Genomic DNA, 25,687 nt, shown 5'->3' on the forward strand with positions numbered 1-25,687 from the left:
CGTTACAGAGAATTGTAATATTGATTGTTTTCCCCTCCATAATGTGGGGGTCATCTATACCCCCAATTCCTCAATTAACCAAATATTTATCCACCTCCACTTTCAATACTTCTGATGATCCAGCTTCTACCACCTGCCAGGACAGAAAATTCCAGAGATTGAGTATTTGTATGTACCTCCGTCTTAATGACTATCCTTCTATCTTGCAGTTATGCCCCCTTGTTTAAGCTATCCCATTTCTGAAAACATCCTAACGCCTACCCTGTCACCCCTCTATCTTCAGATCCTGCATGTTCAAATAAACTCGAAAGAATATAGACCCAAATTATTTAGTCTCTCTTGTTAGGATGGTCCTCTCATTCCAGAAAAGAACCTGAATCTTCTTTGTACTGTTTCCAATGTTACTGTATCTTTTTTTATGGTAAGGGGACCAAAACTGTACACAGTATTCCAGGGAAGGCTTCATCAACATCCTGTACAATTGCAACATACCTATTATTAAACACCAGTCCCTTTGCAATGAAGACCGAAATGCCGTTTACCTTCCTGACTACTTGTTGGACCTGTCTATTGCTTTTTGTGATTAATTCCCTGGAACACCTTTATGTAGCAATGCTTCTGCTTTTCGACACCTATTTCCTCCTTTATGACGGTCTTGACTAGAGCTCTTTATTCTATTCTCTTTCATACATTTATCTCGCTGCTCCTTAAATCGTCAATCACAGTTGCGGTGGTGAATTCCACATTCAGAGTTTCTCGTTGGATTTCTTAGTCACTATAATGATGACCTCTTGGAGAGCTTCTGTACATTTTCTCTGTGTTTATTCTTTCAAAAACCTTAATAATTTAAAAGATCTTTGTAAATCAACCCCAGCCTATTCCAAGAGAAAAGATACCCAGTCTTTTCATCCTTTCCTGACATGTATACTTTTCTATTTTCAGTATCATCTTTGTAAATCTTCTTTGTTCCTTTCCACGTTTTCATGCTTGTGTATTCTTTTCAAAACAATAGGTAACAAGAACTGTACGCAGTGTTACCCTAATTCCTCCCAAGTTGGTATCATCTGCAAAGCTAGAATTATCCAAGGTCTAAATAGGTATTCCTAACAGTGAACAGTAATGGTACTGATCCTTTTAGAGGATCACTGCCCACTGGAATAGGTGCCCTATTCTCCCAAACATTGTGTTTTACATTACATCATTAGAATAAGAGTTGTACAACATAGAAATGGCCCTTCAGCCCACCGTGTCCATGCCAATCTTTTTACCTACTTAATCTCAACCCATTTGGCGGATTAGGACTCTATCCTTCTCTGCCCTCCCTATTTAAGTGTTTAACTAAATGCCTCTTTACATACTGTAGGTATTGTATTTGATGCCACTACCTGCTCTGGCAGTGGTTCAAAATATCAACAACTCACTTTAAAACTCTTCTGCCAATTATTTTTCCATCTGCAAGTTCACTGATGTTTTTATGGTGGCACAGTGGCACAGCTGGTAGAGCTGCTGCCTCTCAGCACCAGAGACACAAGTTCAATCTGACGTCGGGTGCTGTATGTGTGGAGTTTGCGCACTCTCTGACCACGAGGATTTCCACCGGGTGCTCCGGTTTCCTCCCGTGTCCCAAAGTCGCGCGGGTTTGTGGGTTAATTGGCCTCTGTAAATTGCCCCTAGTGAGTGGATGTGAAAGTGTGATATGGGCAATTGATGGTCGGCATGGACAGGGTGGACCAAAGGGCCTGTTTCCATGCTGTATCTTTAAACTAAACTAAAACTCCATTCACTCACAGTAAACCTATACCCTCATTTTTTTTGATAACTCCCCCATGATAAACTGATATTATCTACCTAATCTATGTCTCTCATAAACTTAAATTATTCTGTCAGGTAATTCTTCAGGCTCCTTCATTTCTGGGAAAACAAACCCAGCCTATCTAATTTCCCAATACTAAAGTCTTCCAATCTAGACAGCATCCTGGTAAATCTTTTCTGTATTCTAGTACAATCATATCCTTCCTATAGTGTGGTGACTAGAACTGCACACCACACTCTAAGTCCAGCCTAACCAGTGTTTTGTAAAGTTGCAATGTAGCATCCCAACTTATATATTCTGTGCCTTGAACTATGAAGGGAATCATGCCATACGCCTTCTTCACCACCATATCTATAAATGCCACCACTTTTGGGTAACTATGGACATGGATCTCTAGGTCATAGAGTCATATAGCACAGAAACAGACCCTTCGGCCCAACTACTACATGCTGACCAAGATGCCCCAATTAATCTAGAAAGGTCTCTCTGTTTATCAATGTTCTTTGGTTTGCTTGTAAATACGGTATAGGTTCTACCCCTATTTGACTTCCCAAAATGCATCACCTCACACTTGGCAGGATTAATTTCCATCCGCCATTGCACTGCCCAACTTTCCATCTGATCTATATCTTGTTGTAGCCTTCCTTGCTTTCTAGAATACCACCAATTTTAGAGACTTAATCATGCCATCTTTGTTCACATCCAAGTTGTTAATATATATCACCAACAGCGAAAAGTCCCAACATTCATCCCTTTCCTGAAATCAGTTGACAATCCAATCTGCGACCTGTCTTTTGATTCTGACCTCATCATTCATCTGTTATGTACCATATCAAAAAACATGTGAAAATCTGGATGGATTATATCTGCTGCATCATTACTATTTCTTCTCTGTTACCATTCAAAAAATTAAGTCTTTGTCAAGCAAGATTTTCTGTTTAAAAATGCATTCTGACATTCATTAGTATTTGTTGCAATTGCCTTTGAGTTTTATGTTATTACCTCTCATGGAAAATATTGTCCATTGGAACTGACCACATCACTTTGTGATAAAGCACCTGAAATTTTTAATTATATTTATTTTAGTTTAGTTTATAGATACAGCAGGGGAACAGGCCCTTCGGCCCACCGAGTCTGTACCGACCAGCGATCCCCGCACATTAACACTACCCTACACACACACTATGGACAATTTTTACATTTACACCAAGCCTCTTACCCTACAAACCTGTACATCTTTGGAGTGTGGGAGGAAACCGAAGATCTTGGCGAAAACCCATGCCATCACAGGGAGAACGTACAAATTCCACAGACAGCACCTGTAGTCAGGATCATACCTGGGTCTCTGGTGCTGTAAGGCAGTAGCTCTACCGCTATGCCACTGTGCCACCCTCATTTGGCAACAGACCTAAATATTTCTAGAATTTAACATTTTTGAATTAATTTGTTAAATTGTGTGTTAGGTCCCTTCTCCATCTGCCTTATAAACAGATTATGGTTGTTGTGCAATTGCCTCACATACAGCAAATCCCACTGTAAGCTAAATGATGTTTTTAATGACCATTTATTCTTGGTATTTTTGTACTTTCTGAAAGTGTATTAAGAATTAGTACTGGTACATTTTTAGATTTTTAAGATATTTGTGTTTAATCTATGCTTGACGATAACAGCAGTAATCCTTTTTGATTCTTTGAAAGGAATTGCAACGAAGCTGAATCGGTGTGCACTCTCTTGAATACCCTTGAGTTCACAATTATATCCATTATGACATTCAAGCTTTTAGTATATAGTAAATCCTTGTTGTCCAACTTTGAGTTTAGAAAGAGGTAGTTTACAGAGAACAAATTCTCTGGTGGTCATCTTCAAAGGTTCTGTAAATTCTAGAATTCTTCCTGTGGATTGGAAGAACATAGAACGCTACAGCACAAGAACAGGCCCTTCAGCCCACAATGTCTCTACTGAACATGGTGTCAAGACGATCATATCTACCTGTACATAACCCATATCCCTCTATTCCTCAAATATCCATGTGCCTATCCAAAAGTCTTTTATATGCCATGAATGAGTCCAGTTCAACCACCACCCTTGCAGTGCGTTCGAGGCATTCACCATCCTCGGCGTAAAAAAAACTAGCCCCATACATCTTTAAATGTTGCCCCACTCACTTTATAGCTATGTCCTCTAGTGTTGGTCATTTCCATCCTGGGGAAAAAGTTTTGACTGTCTACCCCAGCTATGCCTCTCATAATTTGATATACTTCTATCAAGTCTCCCCTCAAACTTCGACATCAAGCTGAAACCCTCTAATCAAGGCAGCATTCTGGTAAGCCCCCACTGCACCCTCCCCAAAGCCTCCGCATCTTTCCTGTAATGGGGTGACCAGAACTGCACACAATACTCCAAATGTCAATTAACCTACAAACCTACACATCTTTGATATATGGGAGGAAGCTGGAACACCCAGACAAAACCCACACAGTCACAGAGAGAATGTATAAACTCCTCACTGGCAGCACCCATACAGAATCAAGCCCGGGTCTCCATGCTGTGAGGTAGCAGCTCTACCACTGTACACTGTGTCTCTCTGTAGAGTAAAGAGATCTCGGAGTCCAGGTACGTAAATACAATCTTAAGAGGGTGTCAAAAATTACAGCAGGATCTTGATCAGTTGGGCAACTGGACTGAGGAAAGGTTGATGGAGTTTAATGCAGAGAAGTGTGAGGTATTGCTTTCGGGAATTCAAACCAGGGCACGTGTTTCACGATGAATAGCAGGGCTCTGGGGAGTATTGAAGAGCATAGGGATCCAGGAGTGCAAGTACATACTTCTATGAAAGTGGCTTCACAGGAAGTTAGGGTGGTCAGGAAGAAATTCGGTACATTGGTCTTAATCAGTTGGGGTATATAAGTTGGTATGTTATGTTACAGTTGCACAAGACATTAGTGGGGCCACATTTGAAGTCCCCTTGAGGGGTAGGGGAATGGTGTCCTTTATTGCTGATTGTCCGCTACAACCGAGTAAGGGAGGTGAATATTAACTAGTTTAACCAAGTCCGGGTCGGAAGAAGCACGGCGCCGGGGGGGGGTTAAACCTGGGGGAATTCACAGGCTGGGAGTACCGCAGAGCCCCCTGTCCCCACATGCGGTGCACCAGGGACTGGCCCGGTAATCACGCCGCCTTCATGCTGCTCGCTCTTTCTGCTCGCGCAACCGGAAGCATGCACGTAGTGCCAGCTCATTAGGAAATCTGGCAGAAGTGAGAGGCCGTGCAATGGAGGTCTCGCACCGTTACCAGGCGACCGAGCCACGAGTTGTCAGGGTGACAGGTTCAATGGGGGGCATTGCGTTTGCATCTAACAACCCAGGACCTCGCTTTGTTGCAGTGGCTGTAAACCTGTGCCAATGTAATGCTCTTCAAGAGTGTTTTACTATTTCCACCCCATTGCCCGTCAAACACCAACACAAATTGATGCCTCAGTCCGTTATAACCGGAATTTTTTTAAAAGAGGTCCGTAATAACGAGGGGAGACTGTGTTCTGTTCATTTTTAGTCACCAACCGTCAAGAGAATTTTATATCCAATTGGCTAGCTCACCCTGCATCCCAGGATCGAGGAAGAACTACAATAAAGGTCGCTGAGGATGATGAACTGATATGCTTTGGAAATGTACATATTGTGAGGCTCTGGAAGATTAATAATGTGATACTTTGGGATAGATGTTGGAAGATGCTTGTTAGACTGTTGAAAACTAGTGGCTCTGAATATAACATGTAAGAAAATGAGAATCAATTTCTTCAGAGAAGGAAAATATGTGACTTGGTTCCCTGTGGAATGGTTGTGGCAAATGATATTAATGTGGTTATTGAGGGAGAAGGCAAGCTGAGTGTTTGAGAGGAGCAAAAGTACAGGCTTAGTCTAATTGATCAATTTGTTCTAATTCCAGCAAATGACATCAAAAGAGTTATTATAACTATAACTTCCGATCAGTGAGCTTTGTTAGTCACTTACCAATAGTTTAATTAATTGCATGATCTTAGCAGAAAGAACAGAATGCAGATGTGCAGTGTGGGATGTTAGCTTAGTGTGGGATGCGAGAATGATACTTCTGCACACTGTGATATTGTCAATGAAATCTTCGTGAAAAAGATAGAAATTTAAAATATTTGATCCAAATTTGTTGTTCGCTTGAATCTTGTTTTGAATTGAGGCCAAGGAACTTTAAACTTAAAAACACATTATCATAATTAATAATGATTCTGAAAGAAATAGATAGAGATTGGAAATCTTGGCAAATAAACAGAAATGTGATGCGATCATAAGGTTATGTGCATTGTGATAAGACACTTGCTTCACCAATAGTTCCCACTCCTTGGATGCTATGGCTTTGAGGAGTCATGAATTGAGAGCCTGGCTGCACGCCAAGAGGTAAATGAGAACAGTCCGGAAGACACACTCCATCTGTTCCACCACTCCTACCTGCCTCCTTATTCTTCCATCCTTTCCGGTACGACATCTGGCATCCATTCACTTGCTTGTCTGGCTTGAGTAACCACGTGGAATTGTTTGAAAATTCTGTGTCAGCGTGCTGCAAGTGTTGAGCATTATTTTGCTCAAAAGACTTGCTCAAAATTCTATATCACATGTTCTAAAATATGCTCAAAAAAAGGTTGTAGTAGGTAAAGAATCTGCCGTCATTCGCTGCCTGTGAAAATGATCGTTAATGATTCAACGAGCTTTTTAGTTTAGATTTAGTTTCTAATTGCCACATGTACTGCGATACAGCGAAAGGCTTTTTTGCTCAGTGCTATCCAGTCAATGAAAATACTATACATAATTACAATCAAGCCATCCACAGTGTACAGATACAGGATAAAGAGTATATAATTTAGTGCAACAATCTGATTAAAGATCATTGAAAGGTGTCCAATGAGGTAGATGGGAAGTCAGGACCGCATTCCAGCTGGTGAAAGATAATCAGGCAAGAGGTACAGATGTATAAAAGTGCATATCTCCATTCCCAACTGTTATCAGGCAACTGAACCATTCTATCATAAATTAGAGAGACCTACCATCTATCTCATTGAAGACCCTCGGTCTATCTTTTATCAGACTCTACTGGACTTTATCTTGCACTAAATGTTATTCTCTTTGTCCTGTATCTGTACACTGTGGAAGGCTTGATTGTAATCATGTATAGTCTTTCTGCTGATTGGATAGCAAACAACAAAAAAGCTTTTCATTGTACCTTGGTACATGTGACAATAAACTAAACTATCTGGTACAGACCGATTCTCCTCTGCCTAATTGGAGACATTGGGATTTGCTTTTGGAACTGTTTAGCTACAATCCTGAGAACTATATATTAGTCTGAAGAAGGGTCTCGACCCGAGACGTCACCCATTCCTGCTCTCCCGAGATGCTGCCCGACCTGCTGAATTACTCCAGCATTTTGTGAATATATATTGCACTCTGTGTCTTTCTCTTTCTTTCTACCTATTGTGCTTGAGTTTGGCTGGAGTATTGAGTAAATATTTATGATTTACCTCCTTGATTGGGTAGTGTGCAAAATAAATCTTTTCACTGCACCTTGGTACCCGTGACAATAATAAACTTCAATCTAAACCACGTATAATTTAGAGCTTCTCTAATATAGTATAAAAATTCTATTGCATTTCCCACCAAGCCACAAAATTAGGACAGGTGACTAGCAGCTCAGCCAGAGCTGGGATTTAAGAAGAAATTCTTCAGCTTGTTGAGTTGGTTACAGAGATGGGGAAGTGTGAGGTCAAGGTCATGTGGTTTAAAGGTGAACCATTGAGGAATTATTTGCTTACTAGATTGGTGTGCAGAGGTGATTATAAATGGGACTTGCATAAATTAGAGTCAGGGCAACAAAGATTTAGATGAGCTTAAATTTACTGAGATGTGATTCAATCCTGAGGAAGAGCTTGGCAGCCTTTGATATTGTTGCCTGGCGTTGAACCAGTTTGCCTCATGTGGACGTAAGAGCAACAACTGAAATGTCTGAAGAAGGGCCCTGACTCGAAAAGTTACCTATTCATGTTCTCCAAAGATCCCGCTGAGTTACTCCAGCGCGATGTGTCTTTTTTTGTAAACCAATATCTGCAGTTCCTTGTTTCTCCGTTTTACGGCTCCACTGCAAAATCTCCTCACGGTATGCCTAGTTAGGAGATGTTCTCCTGAGTCTGAAGAAGGGTCCTGATGCGAAATGTCATGTACCCATGCTCATCAGAGACGCTGCCAGACCTGCTAAGTTACTCCAGCACTCTGTGTCTTTTTTGTAAACCAGCATCTGCAGTTCCTTGTTTCTCAATAGAAATGTTGAGTATTTTAATCTGTTCTCAGATCTAAACAGGTTATTCAGAATTTAATCTCAATTTATTTTCAGTGATTCCAATTGTAAAAATGATAGACTTGATGCCACAGCTCACTTATACAATATTACAATGATGCCAATCGTCAACCCTGAAGAAATTAGCTCCTGCGCATTGATATTTTGTACCTCAATGTGAAGAGTGCACAGTGGGTTCTGACAGTACTGTATGTCAGAATTATCTGCATAGTTACCTTTATATTGGTTAGATTTGCCTTAATGATTTTTGTTTAGGTAGTCTGTCCCTGACATCCCTGAATTTCCCATGACTAATGCAGGTCTACGATTTCACAAGTGCCAGTAAATACTCTACCTAACCAGTTGTTCATTGTGTGTGAGCCCAACTGATGAGTATCAGCAGGCCATTTAGAGGATGTTGCCAAAAATCAAAAAGCCTAATATTAATAGAGCGTATTTTAATGACCTCTGGATGTCCCAAAGCACTTTTCTGCCAATGAAGCATTGTTGCATCATATAGCAAGAAACATCAGAGCTAATTTCTATGTAGTAAGATCCCAGGAAAATCAATGTGACAATGCCTATATAATCTGTCTTTCAGCAGTATTGATTAAGGAATAAATATTATGCAGGCAAAGGAGGGAATATGCCCTTGCCTCCCTCCCCCTTTCCAAAATGTTTTAAGCTTTTAAAATGTTTTCTGATAGAACAGATGGGTTGTGGTTTAACATTACTTTGAATTGACAACATCTCCTTAAATGCTGCCTGTCATCACCCTCGGTATTGTCTTGTTCACAGTGCAGTATTCTGTCTGAGGTGCCACTCAGTACTTTTTCAGTAGTGCCCTCCAAGAGTGCATTATTCTCTCAATACTGCCTCTCTACAGTGCATGTTCCTTTTCTACTGATCCTTCTTATTGAAAATGCAACTTCCCCTCAACACTATCCCCTAAGTCAGCATTTCCCAACCTTTTAACTCTTGTGAATCCCTTGAAATAATTAAAATGTCTCAGGGAACCCCTACATAAAAATTATTATATATCTTTATAAATCTCTTTCTTTCTCTTTCATAAACTTAAAGTTCATATGGCAAACATAATATATTTTTCTCATAACTGGTTTAAGCAGTTTTCAATCTTTTCATAAACTAACAAAAATAAACATAAACATACTTAAATTTTTAAAATTCATATAACATCCCTAAATGATGGGCAATAATTACTAAATAATGTGGGTGAATGAGGGACTGTACCTGGACGCCAGGAAGCACAGACAGGACTCATGGAGACCGTGCATGCGTCTGTACTCGAGTGAGTCACATGTGATGATACACATCCATCACGTACAGCTCCTGTCCACTGACCACTAAAGGCCGTTTCACACTGGTGCCGTATGGACGTCACTAAATATATTCCCAATATATTCTCCTTCAGTACATCACTTAATACTGTTGTGGGTTGATTTAGTGCATTGGTTAAAGGAAACTCATCATTAGGCAGATTGTCACTGTTTTCCCCTCCCAACTGGTTCCAATCCAATTCTCATTTGGGGGGGAATCTGAGAGGAGTCCAGGTTACCTTGCCTACATTTTTGCCTGTTCCCTTCCTCATATGAGATGGCATCCAGACTCAGCATGGAACTTTGCAATGTTAAGTTTTGTTGTCTTTAGGAAACATATTTGGAGGTTCAATTGATATGGATACTGCACTTTAAACATTGAAACATGCTTCAAAAGGCATATTCAGATTAAAGTGGATATCAATCGAAGGGAGGAGAAGTTAGGAAAAGGTTCTTAGAGACTGAGGTTCTTAGAGACTGAAAAAGGGTCTCGACCCGAAACGTCACCCATTCCTTCTCTCCTGAGATGCTGCCTGACCTGCTGAATTACTCCAGCATTTTGTGAAATAAATACCTTCGATTTGTACCAGCATCTGCAGTTATTTTCTTACACTACTGAGGTGGCATGTACAGTGGTTCAGGTTCAGTGTCAGAAGGAAATGGTAAGAGAAACTTCAGTAATATACAGTTTACGAGTATGTAAAATCACCCCATTGGAGTATTTGAACCTGAAAATGAGAAAGCAGTTGATAGGGTGTGGAGTTGGCATTGCCATGGAAGTACAATGGGATTAGATCCTGTATGATATTCCATACAGACCAATACAGTCCAAGAACATCTGTAGTGGGGATTTAGGATTAGTTGACGAGTCATTGGGTTGATTGATGAGGCCATAGACTATAGTTCTTGCTGATTAGTTGAAGGAAGCAGATGGTGCCACAGAGTGCTGCACAACTGAACAATGGTGTCTTCAGAAGAAGGAGATGGGAAAATATTGAGATCAGACTGGATCAGTAGATGGAAATAGTGGGCTAAACTTCCTTGATGCTACCTTTTCTCTGCTGAACATTTTCTGCTTTATTTCTGTTTACTAACTCCTGTTGTACTTTGTTTTTGGAATGCTGAGATGTAAAGTTGGCCACAGGTAGCATTCCGCTGTGCTTCAAAGGAGAAATTTTAACTCTGTGAATCTGGCTGGTTCAGTGTGTGGACTGGACCATTGGTGGCACCTAAATGTAGGCACCATACATCATCAACATCTTATCACAGGCTGAAGCAGCTTGGAACAGACGTCTAACCGCAGTTCACCAGCTTGGATTGAAAGAGAACCGGCAGCCTGGAGGCTATTCTTGCATAGATTCAGACCTACCGCAACCTCTAAGGATGTCATACCACCTTAGTTTTTTGGCATGACTCTCTTTACTAAGCAAGTATCCATAGCAAACACTGGCCTGGCCAAAAGCTCATCATAAAATCCCACACACAGAATAGGTCCATCCCTCAGACACCCCTGAAGTCTTTGGAATGGTATTTTAATGAATGAAGATTGAAAGAAATGAGGCGGTAATGCTGCCAGTATGATTTAATGCCTTTAGCTGCAGGGCAAAACAAGTTACAGTCTCATGTTGACAGTTTTGAACAATGTATTTGAAATGAGGGGCGTGGGAAATTTTGAAATTGACATTCTGTTGAATGAACGTGTTGATGTGTTGTGGTAGACAGATTCTATACGTCTATATAGTCAAGTACAATTCAGCCATGAGCAGCACCATGAAGGCCCTGTCCCACCCAGTTAGGCGTTTTTTAAGGCGACTGTCGGCGACTGTCATAGTCGAAGCAGGTCGCCGAAAAACCGGCGACTGGACCCCCCTGTGACAATGTCTACGACAAGCTACAACAACCCACCACCGAGTCGACGTCAAGCAACGGCAAGCTACCGAAAACCAGCGACCCAATCGTTGCAAGTAGAACGTCTACCTACGACCGCACCTAAGACAACACCTACCGCCACAGAGGCGACAACCTACGACAACCGAAGAAAACCTACGTCCACCCGCGACAAGCTATGACAAGCTATGACCCTGACTGAAGACAACTGAAGACAATTCACGTTTCACCCACTTTCCCTATAAAAGGGGGTGTATGGTAGGGTTTCCAATCATTCTGCATCATGACTATTTGAAAGTGATGCCATGAGAAACTACTCAGAAATACAATAACTTCATACATCAATTTTCCAACAAAGTGTCAAGAATTTCTTTTTTGTTGCTATACAAACAAATTTTTTAAAAAGGTTGATAAGAACATACAACAGTGCATACAAAAATATTGTAATAAACTTAAATAAATTTCAATAAACTTCAAACCTTTAAAATTCAAACTTTAAACAGAATACAAGTGCAAAAACATACAAAACCTAACATCATTTATGGACACATTACACTGATGGATGATCAGAACAAGTCCACACTTGGAATTCGCTGAAGTCAGCACCGGCGACAACTTTAATCATCTGACGACAACCTACTTCACCAGGCAACAACCTGGCAACAACCTACGATAGCGCCCACGTTAGGAGACGTCATCTACGCTGATTGGCGTCAAACCAACAGTCGGCGAAAAATTTCATGCCATCAAAATCCAGAGACAACCAGAAAAACATTACGACTCTTTGGAGACTACTCATGACCATGACCGCGACACCCCGGCGACCGTGCGGCGACAGCCTAGTCGCCTGTAGTCGCCTAAAAAATAGCCAAACTAGGACAGGCCCCATGAGTCAGCCCAGTTGTAGTACATCGGAGGATTTTATTTGGAGGGAATCACAGAGGGGGAGCAGTGAGAGAGGATGTTGTTGAACTCTCGTCGGAGCGAGGAGGAGAACTTCTTCAAAGTAGACATACCTTGAGATTTTGTAGTGGAGCGGATAAAATGTGTAGGAAAGAACTGAAGATGCTGGTTTAAATTTGGGTCGAGACCCTTTTTCAGCCTGAAGAATGGTCTCGACCCGAAACGTCACCCATTCCTTCTCTCCAGAGATGCTGCATATCCTGCTGAGTTACTCCAGCATTTTGAGTCTACCTTCGATTTAAACCAGCATCTGCAGTTCTTTCCTGCACAGAGGACTTTATTCCATGTTTAAGGATCTCTGGCATTTCATTAACAAACACATTAGGTGTCGTAACTGAACTCATGACGATATGTTCAATGAAATGTGACAGACGAGCTGTGACCTGCAGTGCAGTGTTCAACAAAAGGGTGTCAGGAAAAGAAGGGCGGACTCTTTAGCAGAGGAGGGAAGGGAGTCAGCTCTGGCTGACTTTTGCATTTCCTTGCAGCTAATGGGTAGAAAACAGGTTAATTGACTGTAATCTTGGCTTGAAAACATTGTACATTTTGAGTGTAAAGTTATACTGTATTATTATAAAGTTAAATCTGTAAGAAGTATCCCTTGCCATGCTACCATACCTTCAACCCAGCAACTGCTTACAGACAGTGCATAGCTACAGTTAAATATTTACTCTGCAGTTCTATCAGCTCACTGGTGTCTGGGGATGTCATTGATATTTAAAGGACCATATAATAGGTATTGCCATGGTCCATCAGAGTTGCACCACGTTGCAACCACTCTTTTAGTATAAAACAATAGAATGAAAATAATTACATTATACACAATCACTTTGGGAAAATGGTTGAGTTACTTGCTGTGGCATCCAGAATAACTATCCATGGACCAAAATTATAATGTACCTAGGAAGTTATGAAATTTAAATTTTGATAACAATTTGGAATTCTGAGAAAACAACTCATCATTAGTAATGATAGAACCAAAAAAACTGCAGTAACTCAGCGGGTCAGACAGCATCTGGGCGTGCAGCGTAGGTTTACTAGGTTAATTCCCGGAATGGCGGGTCTATCATATGTTGAAAGACTGGAGCGACTAGGCTTGTATACACTGGAATTTAGATGGATGAGAGGAGATCTTATCGAAACGTATATGATTATTAAGGGGTTGGACACGTTAGAGGCAGGAAACATGTTCCCAATGTTGGGGGAGTCCAGAACAAGGGGCCACAGTTTAAAAATAAGGGATAGGCCGTTTAGAACTGAGATGAGGAAAAACTTTTTCAGTCAGAGAGTTGTGAATCTGTGGAATTCTCTGCCTCAGAAGGCAGTGGAGGCCAATTCTCTGAATGCATTCAAGAGAGAGCTAGATAGAGCTCTTAAGGATAGCGGGGGTATGGGCAGAAGGCAGGAACGGGGTACTGATTGAGAATGATCAGCCATGATCACATTGAATGGCGGTGCTGGCTCGAAGGGCCGAATGGCCTCCTCCTGCACATATTGTCTATTGTCTATTGTCATCTCTGTAGAAAAGGTATAGGTGACGTTTTGGGTCGAGACCCCTCTTCAGACCATTCATAAGTAATGGTGACCATTGGCAATGCATTAACGTGTAAGAGTTGAAGATGACCAATTGACCGTTGGAACCTTTTCTGCCAGTCTGTCAGATCATAGTGTGCCTGTACCACAACTCTGTTCACATCCTTTGCACCAAATCGTTTACCTTGCAAATTTGTTTTCATCTCTGTCTTAAAAACCCTTTTTGACCCTCAGTATTGTAAATTGGTGAAATAATGTCTGAAATTGAGAATACTGGCACTGTTGCACCGTAAAAAGCATCCTATCGGATACATCACAACTTTATTTGGCATCACCTCTGCCCAAGCCTGCAAGAACTTGAGAGTTGGGGATCTAGCCCAGGCCATCGTACAAAACAACCTCCCTAGACTAGTGAATGGATCGCTCATAAGCTAGGGTGTTATCAACATTTATAGCAGGATCTTGATCAGCTGGATAAATGGGTGGAGGATTGAATGATGGTTAAGTGTGAGGTGTTGCACTTGGGAAGTCAAACCACGGCAGGACCTTAACAATGAATAGCAGGACCCTGGAGAGTGTTTTGGAGCAGAGAGATCTAGCAGCGTTAGTGCATAATTCCCCGAAAATGGTGACCATAGGGTGGCCAAGAAGGCTTCGGTACCCTGATCAGTCAGGGTATTGAGTATAGACGTTGGGATGTTATGCTACAGTTGTGAGGCCGCACTTTGAGAATTGTGTTCAGTTTTGGTCAGCCTGCAAGATAAAGCTGGTAATTAAGCTGGAAAGTGAATAGGACCCAAGCCATAGGAAAAGGATGGGCGGGCTAGGACTTTATTCCTTGGAGTGCAGGAGGCTGAGGGATGATCTAATTGTGGTCTTAGGTGTGCTAAATCATGAGTGGAATAGACAGGATGAATGCACCATCTTTTTATCAGAGTGCAAATTAACAATCAGAGGACATTAGTTTATATTTAGCGAGAACAGAAACACAGGACACAGGAGACGAGGGTGAGGGATCCATCATTGAGGGGGGAAAATCACGTTTACTGAATAAAGAGGGCATCTCTAATGTTCTGGAATGAAAAGCCTAAGCACATCGTAGAGCACACCAATGCCTCTACTTCCTCAGAAGGCTTAGGAAGTTTGGCATGTCCCCAATACTCTCACCAACCTCTACAGATGCACCGTAGAAAGTATTTTATTGAGATACATCACAGCTTGGTTTGGGAACTGCTCCATCCAAGACCGCAGGAAATGCAGAGAATTGTGAACGCAGCCCAGACCATCACACAAACCAACCTCCCTTCCATTGATTCCATCTATACTTCATGCTGCCTCGGCAAGGCCAGCAGCATAATCACTCCCTTCTTCTTTGCTGTCATCAGACCTTTGAACCAATTACTCCAGCACTTTGTGTTGAGCTCAAGATTCCAGCACCTGCAGTTCCTTGTGTCTTCATTTTTTCCTGCCCCACTGCAAAGTCTCATCAAAGTCTGCCTACTTTAGTTCTCAGCATTGTAGTGCACTAGTTCATAGATAAAGTCCAATGTCCACAACGGGGTGGAAGTGAATCAAACAGGGTGTTAGTTTATGATACTTATGCAACAAATGCTCTAATGCTGCAACACTATATTCTATACTCTGGTATTTTTCTCTTTTTACTGTTGTACTGGGGTAGGACTTGCTTGTACTCATGAATAGTATGATCCGCCTGGATAGCCTGCAATCAGAGCTTTCCTCTGTATCTTGGTACATGTGACAATAATAAACCAGTACTAATACAATTCCAAGATGTATTAAGAAGCTTGCAGCATTACTCATACCTCATTTACATTTGTATAAAGTGATGTTTGAAAGAAAATGTACACTCAGTGAGAAAAGAAAGATAAAAATAAATATCATCAATATAACTAATGGTAACACTTTGCTATTTTGGAGCTCCATTGATAGGTGTTCCTGATCTTTTTTGATCTCTGTACACTATTCCAATAATACATTTTGACAACATTTAAAAAAATAGGAACCTAATATTTCCATTTTATATCCATGCTCATTAATATATTTATGTTCATTAGGAATCAAGTGCTAATTGTTCAGTTATTGCATGTGGAGCCACTACAACTGGCAGAGGAAAGAATCATCAATTGAGATAGATTTGTATTTGGGGTAGAAAGGGTGGTGTTCATATTCACTCATTGATTATTGTTCCTGTCACTGGCTCCTGCTTTAGCGATGGATTTTTTTTAGAGCGTAATCCATTTTAATTTGCATATGAGCAGCTATCTAATTGACTGGGATTGAAGTCAGTACACAGATGCAAAAAAAGAATTTAAATTTAAAAAAACATTACCCTCTCATTTGTTATTTGCCAAATCTAAGGGATGCAGAAATGAATGGATATAGCATGCAACTAATTCAGCCTTAACTGCGTGATCCAGCTTGACTGCGAGAATCTTGTTATTCTGTCATGTGTACTGATACGTGAAAAAAATTGTTTTGCCTCTTATCCAGGCAAATCATACAATACGAAGTATGTCACTTAGTGCAAAAGAGAAAATAAACAGAGTGCAGAATGTAGTATTATAGATTGTGTGTTGCAATCATGCATGTTGTTGGTGATGGTGAACCTGACAGGGGAGGGAGATTTAGTTAGCTGATAAGCAGTAAAACAGAGATTCTGGGAATTATCCTTGTGTTTTAAAGTAAACTATTTTGGCAGATCATACCAGGGCCTGTGATTTTTTTTAATAGAGATTAGAATGGGATGAAGCATCTACTCCTAAAATGAGGCTGTCCACTCTAAAGGCCCTGTCCCAGTTAGGCGTTTTTTAAGGCGACTGTCATAGTCGCAGCAGGACGCCGAAAAAACGGCGACTGGACCAGCCTTACGACAATGTCTACGACAAGCGACAACAACCTACCACCTAGTCGACGTCAAGCTACGGCAAGCTACTGACAACCGGCGACCCAATCGTCGCAAGTAGAACGTCCACCTACGACCGCACCTACGACCACAGAGGCGACAACCTATGACAACCAAAGTCAACCAACGTCAAGCTACGACAAGCTATGACCCTGAAGACTGAAGACAACTGAAGACAATTCACGTTTCACTCACTTTCCCTATAAAAGGGGGTGTACGGTAAGGTATCCAATCATTCTGCATCATGACTATTTGAAAGTGATGCCATGAGAAACTGCTCTGAAATACAATAACTTCATAACTTTTCCGTCAAAATGTCAGGAATTTCCTTTATTGATATTCAAACAAAAATGTTTAAAAGGTTGATAAGAACATACAACAGTGCATACAAAAATATTGTAATAAACTTCAATAAATTTCAATAAACTTCAAACGTCAAACTTTAAAATTCAAACTTTAAACAGAATACAAGTGCAAAAACATACAAAATCTAACATCATATATGGACACATTACACTGATGGATGATCAGATCAAGTCCGCACTTGGGATTCACTGAATTCAACACCGGTGACAACCTACGTCACCTGGCAACAACCTGGCGACAACCTATGTCACCTGGCGACAACCTGGAGACAACCTACGACAGCGCACATGTCAGGAGACGTCAAGCTACGCTCATTGGCGTCAAACCAACAGTCGGCAAAAATTTTTAAGCCTTCGCAAAATCCAGCGGCGACCAGAAAAATGCTACGACTCTTTGGAGACTACTCATGACCATGCACACGACATCCCGGCGACCGTGTGGCGACAGCCTAGTCGCCTGTAGTCGCCTCAAAAAAAATCGCTGAACTGGGACAGGGGCTTTAAACATTCAGTTATGCTCTCACAGCCTTCCCCCCAAATGGACAAAGGATAGAGTTCCTCTGTCCCTCACCTTTCACCCCACCAGCCACCCATTCCAGCAAATCATTCGCTGATATTTTTGTCATCTTAAACGTGATTCCACCACCAATTGCATCTTCCAATCTTCTGCTTTCCAAAGAGATCACTTCCTCCATAATTCCTTAAAATTCCTTAATTCACTCATCCCTTCCCACCCAACCTGCCCCTTCCCCATGTACTTTCTCCTGCAACTGCAAATAATGTAATACCTTAACACCATCAATGTGCAGAGGGATCTTGGACCCCTAGTTCAAAGCTCACTAAAGGTGGCTGCTCAAGTAGATAGGGTGGTAAAGAAGAAGTATGGAATGATTGCCTTCATTACTAGGGGCATTGATTATAAGAATCAGGAAGTCATCTTGCAGCTCTATGGGACTATGGTTAGGCTGCATTTGGAGTATTGCGTGCAGTTCTGATCACCTATTACAGGAAAGATGTGGAGGGTGCAGAGGAGGTTTATCAGTCTGAAGAAGGGTCTCAACCCGAAACGTTACTCATTCCTTCTCTCCTTAGATGCTGCCTGACCGGCAGAGTTACTTCAGCATTTTGTGTTTACCAGTATATTGACTGGATTAGAGTGTTCTAATAAGCACATGGAATACCGAGAATAGATGCAATATGGATCATATACAGGCACAGAGTTTTGGATAGGCACATAAAGTGCAGGGCAGGGAGGGATATCGATCATGTACAGATCATGTGAGATTAGTTTAATTAGGCATCACATTCAGCACAAACATTGTGGGTTCATCAGCTGTATTCTATGTTCGAAATCAGACTAGCTCAAATGGGGTTCCTTGGATAGCATGGACGAGTTATTCCGAAGAGCAACAGCCGGCGTCCCTATATAGATCCCTGTGGAAAGCAACTGGTCACAGACTTCCAGGCAGAATATCATCCTTGCTCCACAACCCTCAGTGGAGTTCCGCAGGGATCTGTGGTGGGACAACTGCTATTTGTGATATTTATAAATGACTTGGACGTAAATGTGGACGGGTTGGTTTGTAAGTTTGCAGATGGCAGCAAGACTGCTGGGGTCACAAACTGTGAGGAAAGCTGTCAAATTATACAACAGGATATATTCAGCTACTGAATTGGGCGGAGAAATGGCAGATGGAGTTTAATCGAGCAAGTTTGAGGTGTCGCACTTATCATATGTAACAGTATTGATATACAAAGGGATGTCCAGAGATTGTGGACTCTTGGACTCCTCTTGGACTCTCACCTGCCTCCTCAGCTGATGTAATCTGTTAACGACCTTGTCCTGTCTGTTTTGGTTTCTAATCTTTTCCCCACTCTTTCTACTACAATCAGTCTGAAGACAGCACCCAACCCAAAACATCAGCTATCCATTTTCTCCAGAGACGGTGCCTGACCCTCTTAGTTTCTCCAACATTGTGTGTCTATCTATGCCCCACAGTTCCCTGTTTCTCTCTCAGCATTGTACTGCATAGAAACAGGCCCTTTGCCCATCTCATCGACCAATGTCTCATCCTGAGTCAGAGGTATTTGCATACATTTGTCTCATAGCCTCAAAACCTTTCCAATTGATGTCCCTGTCCAGAGCCCTTTTAAGCATTGTAATTGTATCTACCTCTTCCATTTCCCCGGGCTGGTCATTCTAAGCAGCTGCCAATTCTCTCCCTGCTTTCTTAAGTAATGAAGGTACATGTATTTTCCAGTCTCTGGAAACACTTCGAGAAACTATGGAATTTTGGAGAATGATGATCAGTGCATGCACTATTTTCGTCACCACCTCTTTCAAGATCTTGGCATGCAGATCATTACAGAGTTGTAGAAGCTACAGGGATTTATCACCTTACAGTCCCATTCTTTTCTGCAATATATTTTTTACCAACATTAATTTCTTGACCTTGTTATTTACTGTAGATCTTTCGTTCTCCACTCTGGGATGTTTTATATCTTCCATGAAGAGACATGCACAAAATATTTGTTGGAAGGTGGACGTAAAATGCTGGAGTAACTCAGCGGAACAGGCAGCATCTCTGGAGAGAAGGAATGGGTGACGTTTCGGCTCGATGCTGAGTTACTCCAGCAATTTGTGTCAACCTTCGATTTAAACCGCCATCTGTAGTTCTTTCCTACACATAAATATTTGTTAGATTTCCCTGCCATTTCCTTGTTTTCTGATATAATTTATCTGTCCCGCATGAACTTTTGCAGATCTTTACCTTTTTTACATGCTGAGAAAATCTATAATAGTCTTTCATTTTATGTTTCCACCGTGCCTACTCTTGCATTCTACTCTTTTTTTTGTTTGGTGACATGGCCCTCAGCTGAATACTAAATTTACCCAATCTTCAGCCTCACTGCTTTTATGTCAATATTATGTCTGTTCTTTTGATCTTATACCATTTATATATAAACTCCTCTTAATTCCCAAGGCTGGCTGAACCACTTTTTAATGCCTTTTTTGCCCTCAAGAGATGTATATTAGGTGTAAACTAAGCATTAATTCTTTAAGCATTAGTCATAGCTTTTCATGTTGCCTTCCAATCTAGCTTCACCAATTTATGCTTCTGCCTTTGTTCAGTTTTAAGACCTTGGTTTCACATTGAAATAAATCATTTTCAAGGTTGATATAAAATACTATCCTGTATTGATTACAGTTTCATAAAGGCCCCTTAACTACTAGATTATCAATGAATCCTGCATCATGACACGATACTAAATTAAAAATAGCCTGTTCCCATGTTGGTTAGTTCCTCAGCATAACTGATCTAGAAAACCAAAAGGACTCTAAATTGCCCCCAGTGTTTAGGTGAGTAGTGGAATTAATATTGTATTGGTTTATTGTTGCCACATATACCAAGGTACAATGAAAAATGTTGTTTTGTGTGCCATCCAGGTTAAAACAACCATACATCAAAACCATTCAAAACCGGGATGGCACAGTGGCGCAGCGGTAGAGTTGCTGACTTACAGCACCAGAGACCCAGGTTTGATCCTGACCACGGGTGATGTCTGCACGGAGTTTGTAAGTTCTCCCTGTGACCATGTGGGTTTTCCCCGGATGCTCTGGTTTCCTTCTGCATTCCAAAGATGTGCAGGTTTGTAGGTTAATTTGCTTATGTAAATTGCCCCTAGTGTATGAGGTGCAAAACTGGGATAACAAGGACTAGTGTATGAGTGATCATTGGTCAGCGTGGACTCGGTGGGCTAAACTAAACTAAACTAAACCATAAAGGGGTGCCGAAGATAGACACAAAAAGCTGGTGTAACTCAGCGGGACAGGCAACATCTCTGGAGAGAAGTGCAACAGTTTGTGCAATAGACAATAGACAATAGGTGCAGGAGTAGGCCATTAGGCCCTTCGAGCCAGCACCACCGTTCAATGTGATCATGGCTGATCATTCTCAATCAGTACCCCGTTCCTGCCTTCTCCCCATACCCCCTGACTCCGCTATCCTTAAGAGCTCTATCTAGCTCTCTCTTGAATGCATTCAGTGAATTGGCCTCCACTGCCTTCTGAGGCAGTGAATTCCACAGATTTGCAAAAGGAAAGGAAATAGACTGCAGAATATAGTGTAACAGCTACAAACAAGATGCAGATTAAAAATGTGCAAGAGCTGTAACGAGGTAGTGGCTTGGAATACATCCTTAACCTGAGAAAGGTCTGTTCAAGAACATGATAACAGTGGGGAAGACGATGACCTTGAATCTGGTGGTATGTACAGTACTTTCAAGCTTTTGTACCTTCTGCATGATAGCATAGGATAGGAGAGTGGAAACTGGTGTGACTGGGCCTATGTTTGCTGCTTTTCGCGGCAGCATGAATAGGGTGTGGGGGGGGGGGCTGATTTGTGAAAAATATGCCATTAAATTAGAAAGGGTGCAGATGCAACTCACCAGAATGTTACCTGGCCTTGCAGGCTTGAGTTGTAGCGAGAGGTTGGATATGATGGGCCTTTTTTTTTGGTGCTTAGGGGGCTGAGAGGTGATCTTATTGAGATGTACAAGATCGTGAGGGGCATGGATAAAGTGAATGCTAACAGTCCTTTTCTAAGAGTTGAGGATTCTAAAGCCTAAAGTTGAGAGGAATGAGATTTAAACAGGATTTCAAGGGCAACGTTTTCAGAAGATAAACTGTATTTAGAAGCAGATACAATTATGACTTAAAAGACATTTGGACAGATATATGGATTGGAAGGGTTAGAGGGCTCCCATTTTAATGCAAGTAAATGGGACTAGCCCTGCATGGCAACTTGGTTGCATGGACAAGGTGGGTAGTAGAGCCTGTTTCCATGCTGTGTCCTGCAACACTATGCACTGGAAGGATAAGCAAACCAACAAAAATATTGTTTCTAAGGATCCACAAAACTGTGGTGGGAGTTCGTCATTCTCAGTCCCAAGGAGCTGCCAAAGCAAACAGGAATATAATGTTGAATATCTTTAACCTCTCCCTACTCCATTCTAAGATTCCTACTTGGTTTAAGAAGACCACTGCGAAAGAAAAACAAGCTGGTGTGCTTTAATGATTACCAGTCAGCGGCTCTGACATTCACCATCATTAAGGGCTTTGAGAGGCTAGTCATGGTGCGCATTAACACCAGCCTCCTAGACAGCTTTGATCGACTGCAGATTACCTACTGTCACAAAAGATCCACGACAGATCCATCTATCTGGCTCTACACTTATCACTGGAACATCTGGATAATGATACCTACATCAGATTCCCATTTATTGACTGTAACTCTGCCTTAAACACCATCCCAACCAAACTCATCTCCAAACATCTGGACCTATTAGTCAGCAAACCTCACCCTTGCAACTAGATCCTCGACTTCTTAACCCATAGAACACAATAAGTGAGGATAGCCAACAAAACATCCTCTATGATGATTCTCAGCACTGCTGCTCTGCAAAGGTGCGTTCTCAGCTCCTTACTATATTCCCTCCACTGGACTGCTGCCAAATTCTGTTGTAACACCATTTACAAGCTTTCAGATGACACCACCATAGTGGATCTCGAACAATGACGAGACATAGTGGACGATGGAGATAGAGAGCTTAGTAACACGTGCAAGACAACAACCGCTCCATCAATGTCAGCAAGTCAAAGGAGCTAGTTATTGATTTCAAGAAACGAGGTGGTGTACATGCCCCAGTCAGCATCAATAGTGTTGAGGTGGAGATGGATGAGAGCTTCAAGTTCCAATGCGTAAATATCACCAACAATTTGACCTGGACTAACCACATAGAAGCTACGGCCAAGAAACCACACCAACGCATCTGCATTTAGCCTATTTCCAAAGATTCTTATCAACCTGTACAGATACACCATTGGAAACATCCTATCGGGATATATCACAACATTGACAACGGCTCTGCCCAAGACAGCAAGAAATCGTGGACATAGCCCAGTGCATAAAACAAACCTGCTTCTTACTCCCTGCTCTCCCATTGACTTCATCGGCACTTCATGCTACCTCGGGAAAGCAGCTAACATAATTTATATACCCCGATGATTCCCTCTTCTTCCCTCATCCATCGGGCAGAAGATACAAATTCTTAACAGCACGAACCGCCAGATTCAGAAACAGTTTCTTCCCTGCTTTTGTCAGACGATTGGCCTTCTTGTGATCTCGATATCCCAACGTAACGGACTGTGGCCCTTGCAATATTTATTATCTTCACTTTCTCTGCAACTGTTTTGCTTAAATCCTCTAACATTATATTCTGCACTCTGGTATTATTTTCTTTGCACTACCTGTTGTACTTGTGTAGGGTTTGATTGTGCTCCTGTATGGTATGATTTGACTGGATTTTGGTTGGCACAGTCTCATGCATTTTGGTAGTGGGAATAAAGGCGTAGACTATTTTCTAAATGGGGAGAAAATCCTGAAATCAGAGTTGCAAAGGGACTTGGGAATGCTGGTGCAGGATTCCCAAAAAGTTAATCTGCAAGTTAAATCGGTAGTAAAGAAAGCAAACTCAATGCTAGCATTTATGTCAAGAGGACTTGGATACAAAAACAGGGATGTAATGCTGAGGCTCTTTCAGGCGCTGATAAGGCCTCATTTGGAATATTGTGACCAATTTTTGGGCACCATATCTGAAGAAGGATGCGCTGGCTCTGGAGAGGGTCCAGAGGAGGTTTACAAGGATGATCCCAGAAATGAGTAGGTTAACCTATGATGAGTGTTTGTTGGCACTGGGCCTATACTCGCTGGAGTTTTGAAGAATGAGAGGGGACCTCATTGAAACATTCAGAATAATGAAAGGCTTGGATAGTGTGGATGTGAAGAGGATGTTTGCACTAGAGGGAGAGTCTAGGACTAGGTCATAGCCTCAGAATTAAACAATGTTCTTTTAGGAAGGAGTTGAGGAGAAATTTCTTTAGTCAGAGGGTGGTGAATCTGTGGAATTCTTTGTCGCAGAAGGTTGTGGAGGCCAAGTCAGTGGATATTATTAAGGCAAAGATAGATAGAATCTTGATCAGTACAGGTGTCAGAGGTTATGGGGAGGCAGGAGAATGGGGTTAGGAGGGTGAGATAGATCAGCCATGATTGAATGGCAGTGTAGACGATGGGCCGATTGGCCTAATTCTACTCCTATCTCCTATGACCTTATGACAACATGAAAACAAAGTTTTTCAAAGTACACGTGGCAAGCTTAAACCAATACCAATAAGCAGCAGGCAGCTTTTGTTACCAAAGCTGAAACATCAGTCAATAAGTGGTGTGGCTGGAATATCAGCTTGACTACTGTGCACAAAGAGGGCCGAGCACTCAGCTGACACAGAATCCATGAAACTCTGAGAGATGAATCATGGAGGAGGGCTAAGAGCAAGCACCACGCAAGGTTCTGTGGTAATTCCGAGCCATGTGTCCCCCTCAGCTGCAATTTGAGTTCTCCCATCTTGAGTTACTCTTGTATCTGAAATTACACCCTCACTTGATGGTGCTTACATGATTCAGAGCGTTAATTGTTTTTTATGTACGGTATTTAGAGTCATGAAGTGGAACTGCACAGAAAGAGACTATTTAACGTTCACACTATCCTTTTTGCCTATCGACACAAATCTGATTTGTCTGTGTTAGGACTGCATCCTACCATGCCTTGCCTATTCAAATGCCTGTGTAAATGTGGTAATTGTATCTAGTTCTTGCACCTTTGCCAGCAGCATCACTTTTTGTGTAAAAAGAAAACCCATTCCCTTCAGATCCCCTTTAAATGCTTCTTATTTTTTATACCAATGTGGACTATGTTTAACCCAAGGATGCAATTTTCACATAAATTTATATCTATACTGTGTTGGATAGTTTTATTGGTCAATTTGTCCCAACTTAGAAACATAGAAATATAGAAAATAGGTGCAAGAGGAGGCCATTCGGCCCTTCGAGCCAGCACCGCCATTCATTGTGATCATGGCTGATCATCCACAATCAGTAACCTGTGCCCAACTTCTCCCCATATCCCTTGATTCCACTAGCCTCTAGAGCTCTATCTAACTCTCTCTGAAATCCATCCAGTGATTTGGCCTCCACTGCCCTCTGTGGCAGAGAATTCCACAAATTCACAACTCTCTGGGTGAAAACGTTTCTTCTCACCTCAATTTTAAATGGCCTCCCCTTTATTCTTAGACTGTGGCCCTCGGTTCTGGACTCGCCCAATATTGTGAAAATTTTCCCTGCATCTAGCTTTGTCCAGTCCTTTTATAATTTTATATGTCTTTATAAGATCCCCTCTCATCCTTCTAAACTCTCGTGAATACAAGCCTGGTCTTTTCACTCTTTCCTCATATGACAGTCCTGCCATCCCAGGGATCAATCTCGTGAACCTACGCTGCACTGCCTCAATTACAAGGATGTCCTTCCTCACATTAGGAGACCAAAACTACACAATACTCCAGATGTGGTCTTACCAAGGCCCTATACAACTGCAGAAGAACCCCTTTACTCCTATACTGAAA

At 41.6% G+C, this 25,687-nt stretch overlaps 1 protein-coding gene across 3 annotated transcripts in view; it reads left to right on the forward strand.

Moving 5' to 3' along the window:
• Positions 1 to 25,687, forward strand: part of LOC144593389 (phosphofurin acidic cluster sorting protein 1-like) — a 135,714-nt gene that overhangs the window by 17,327 nt on the left and 92,700 nt on the right. The window contains exon 1 of one of the 3 annotated variants that reach the window (XM_078398878.1): positions 20,692 to 20,749. The exons of the other annotated variants lie outside the window; for them this stretch is intronic. Within the exon in view, the coding sequence (XP_078255004.1) occupies positions 20,733 to 20,749 (17 nt within the window). The 5' untranslated portion in view covers positions 20,692 to 20,732. Of the gene's footprint in view, positions 1 to 20,691; positions 20,750 to 25,687 lie in introns of those variants that run through there. 3 annotated transcript variants of the gene reach the window in all.

This window comes from Rhinoraja longicauda, chromosome 5 (genome assembly GCF_053455715.1).
Source record: "Rhinoraja longicauda isolate Sanriku21f chromosome 5, sRhiLon1.1, whole genome shotgun sequence".
NCBI lineage: Eukaryota > Metazoa > Chordata > Chondrichthyes > Rajiformes > Arhynchobatidae > Rhinoraja > Rhinoraja longicauda.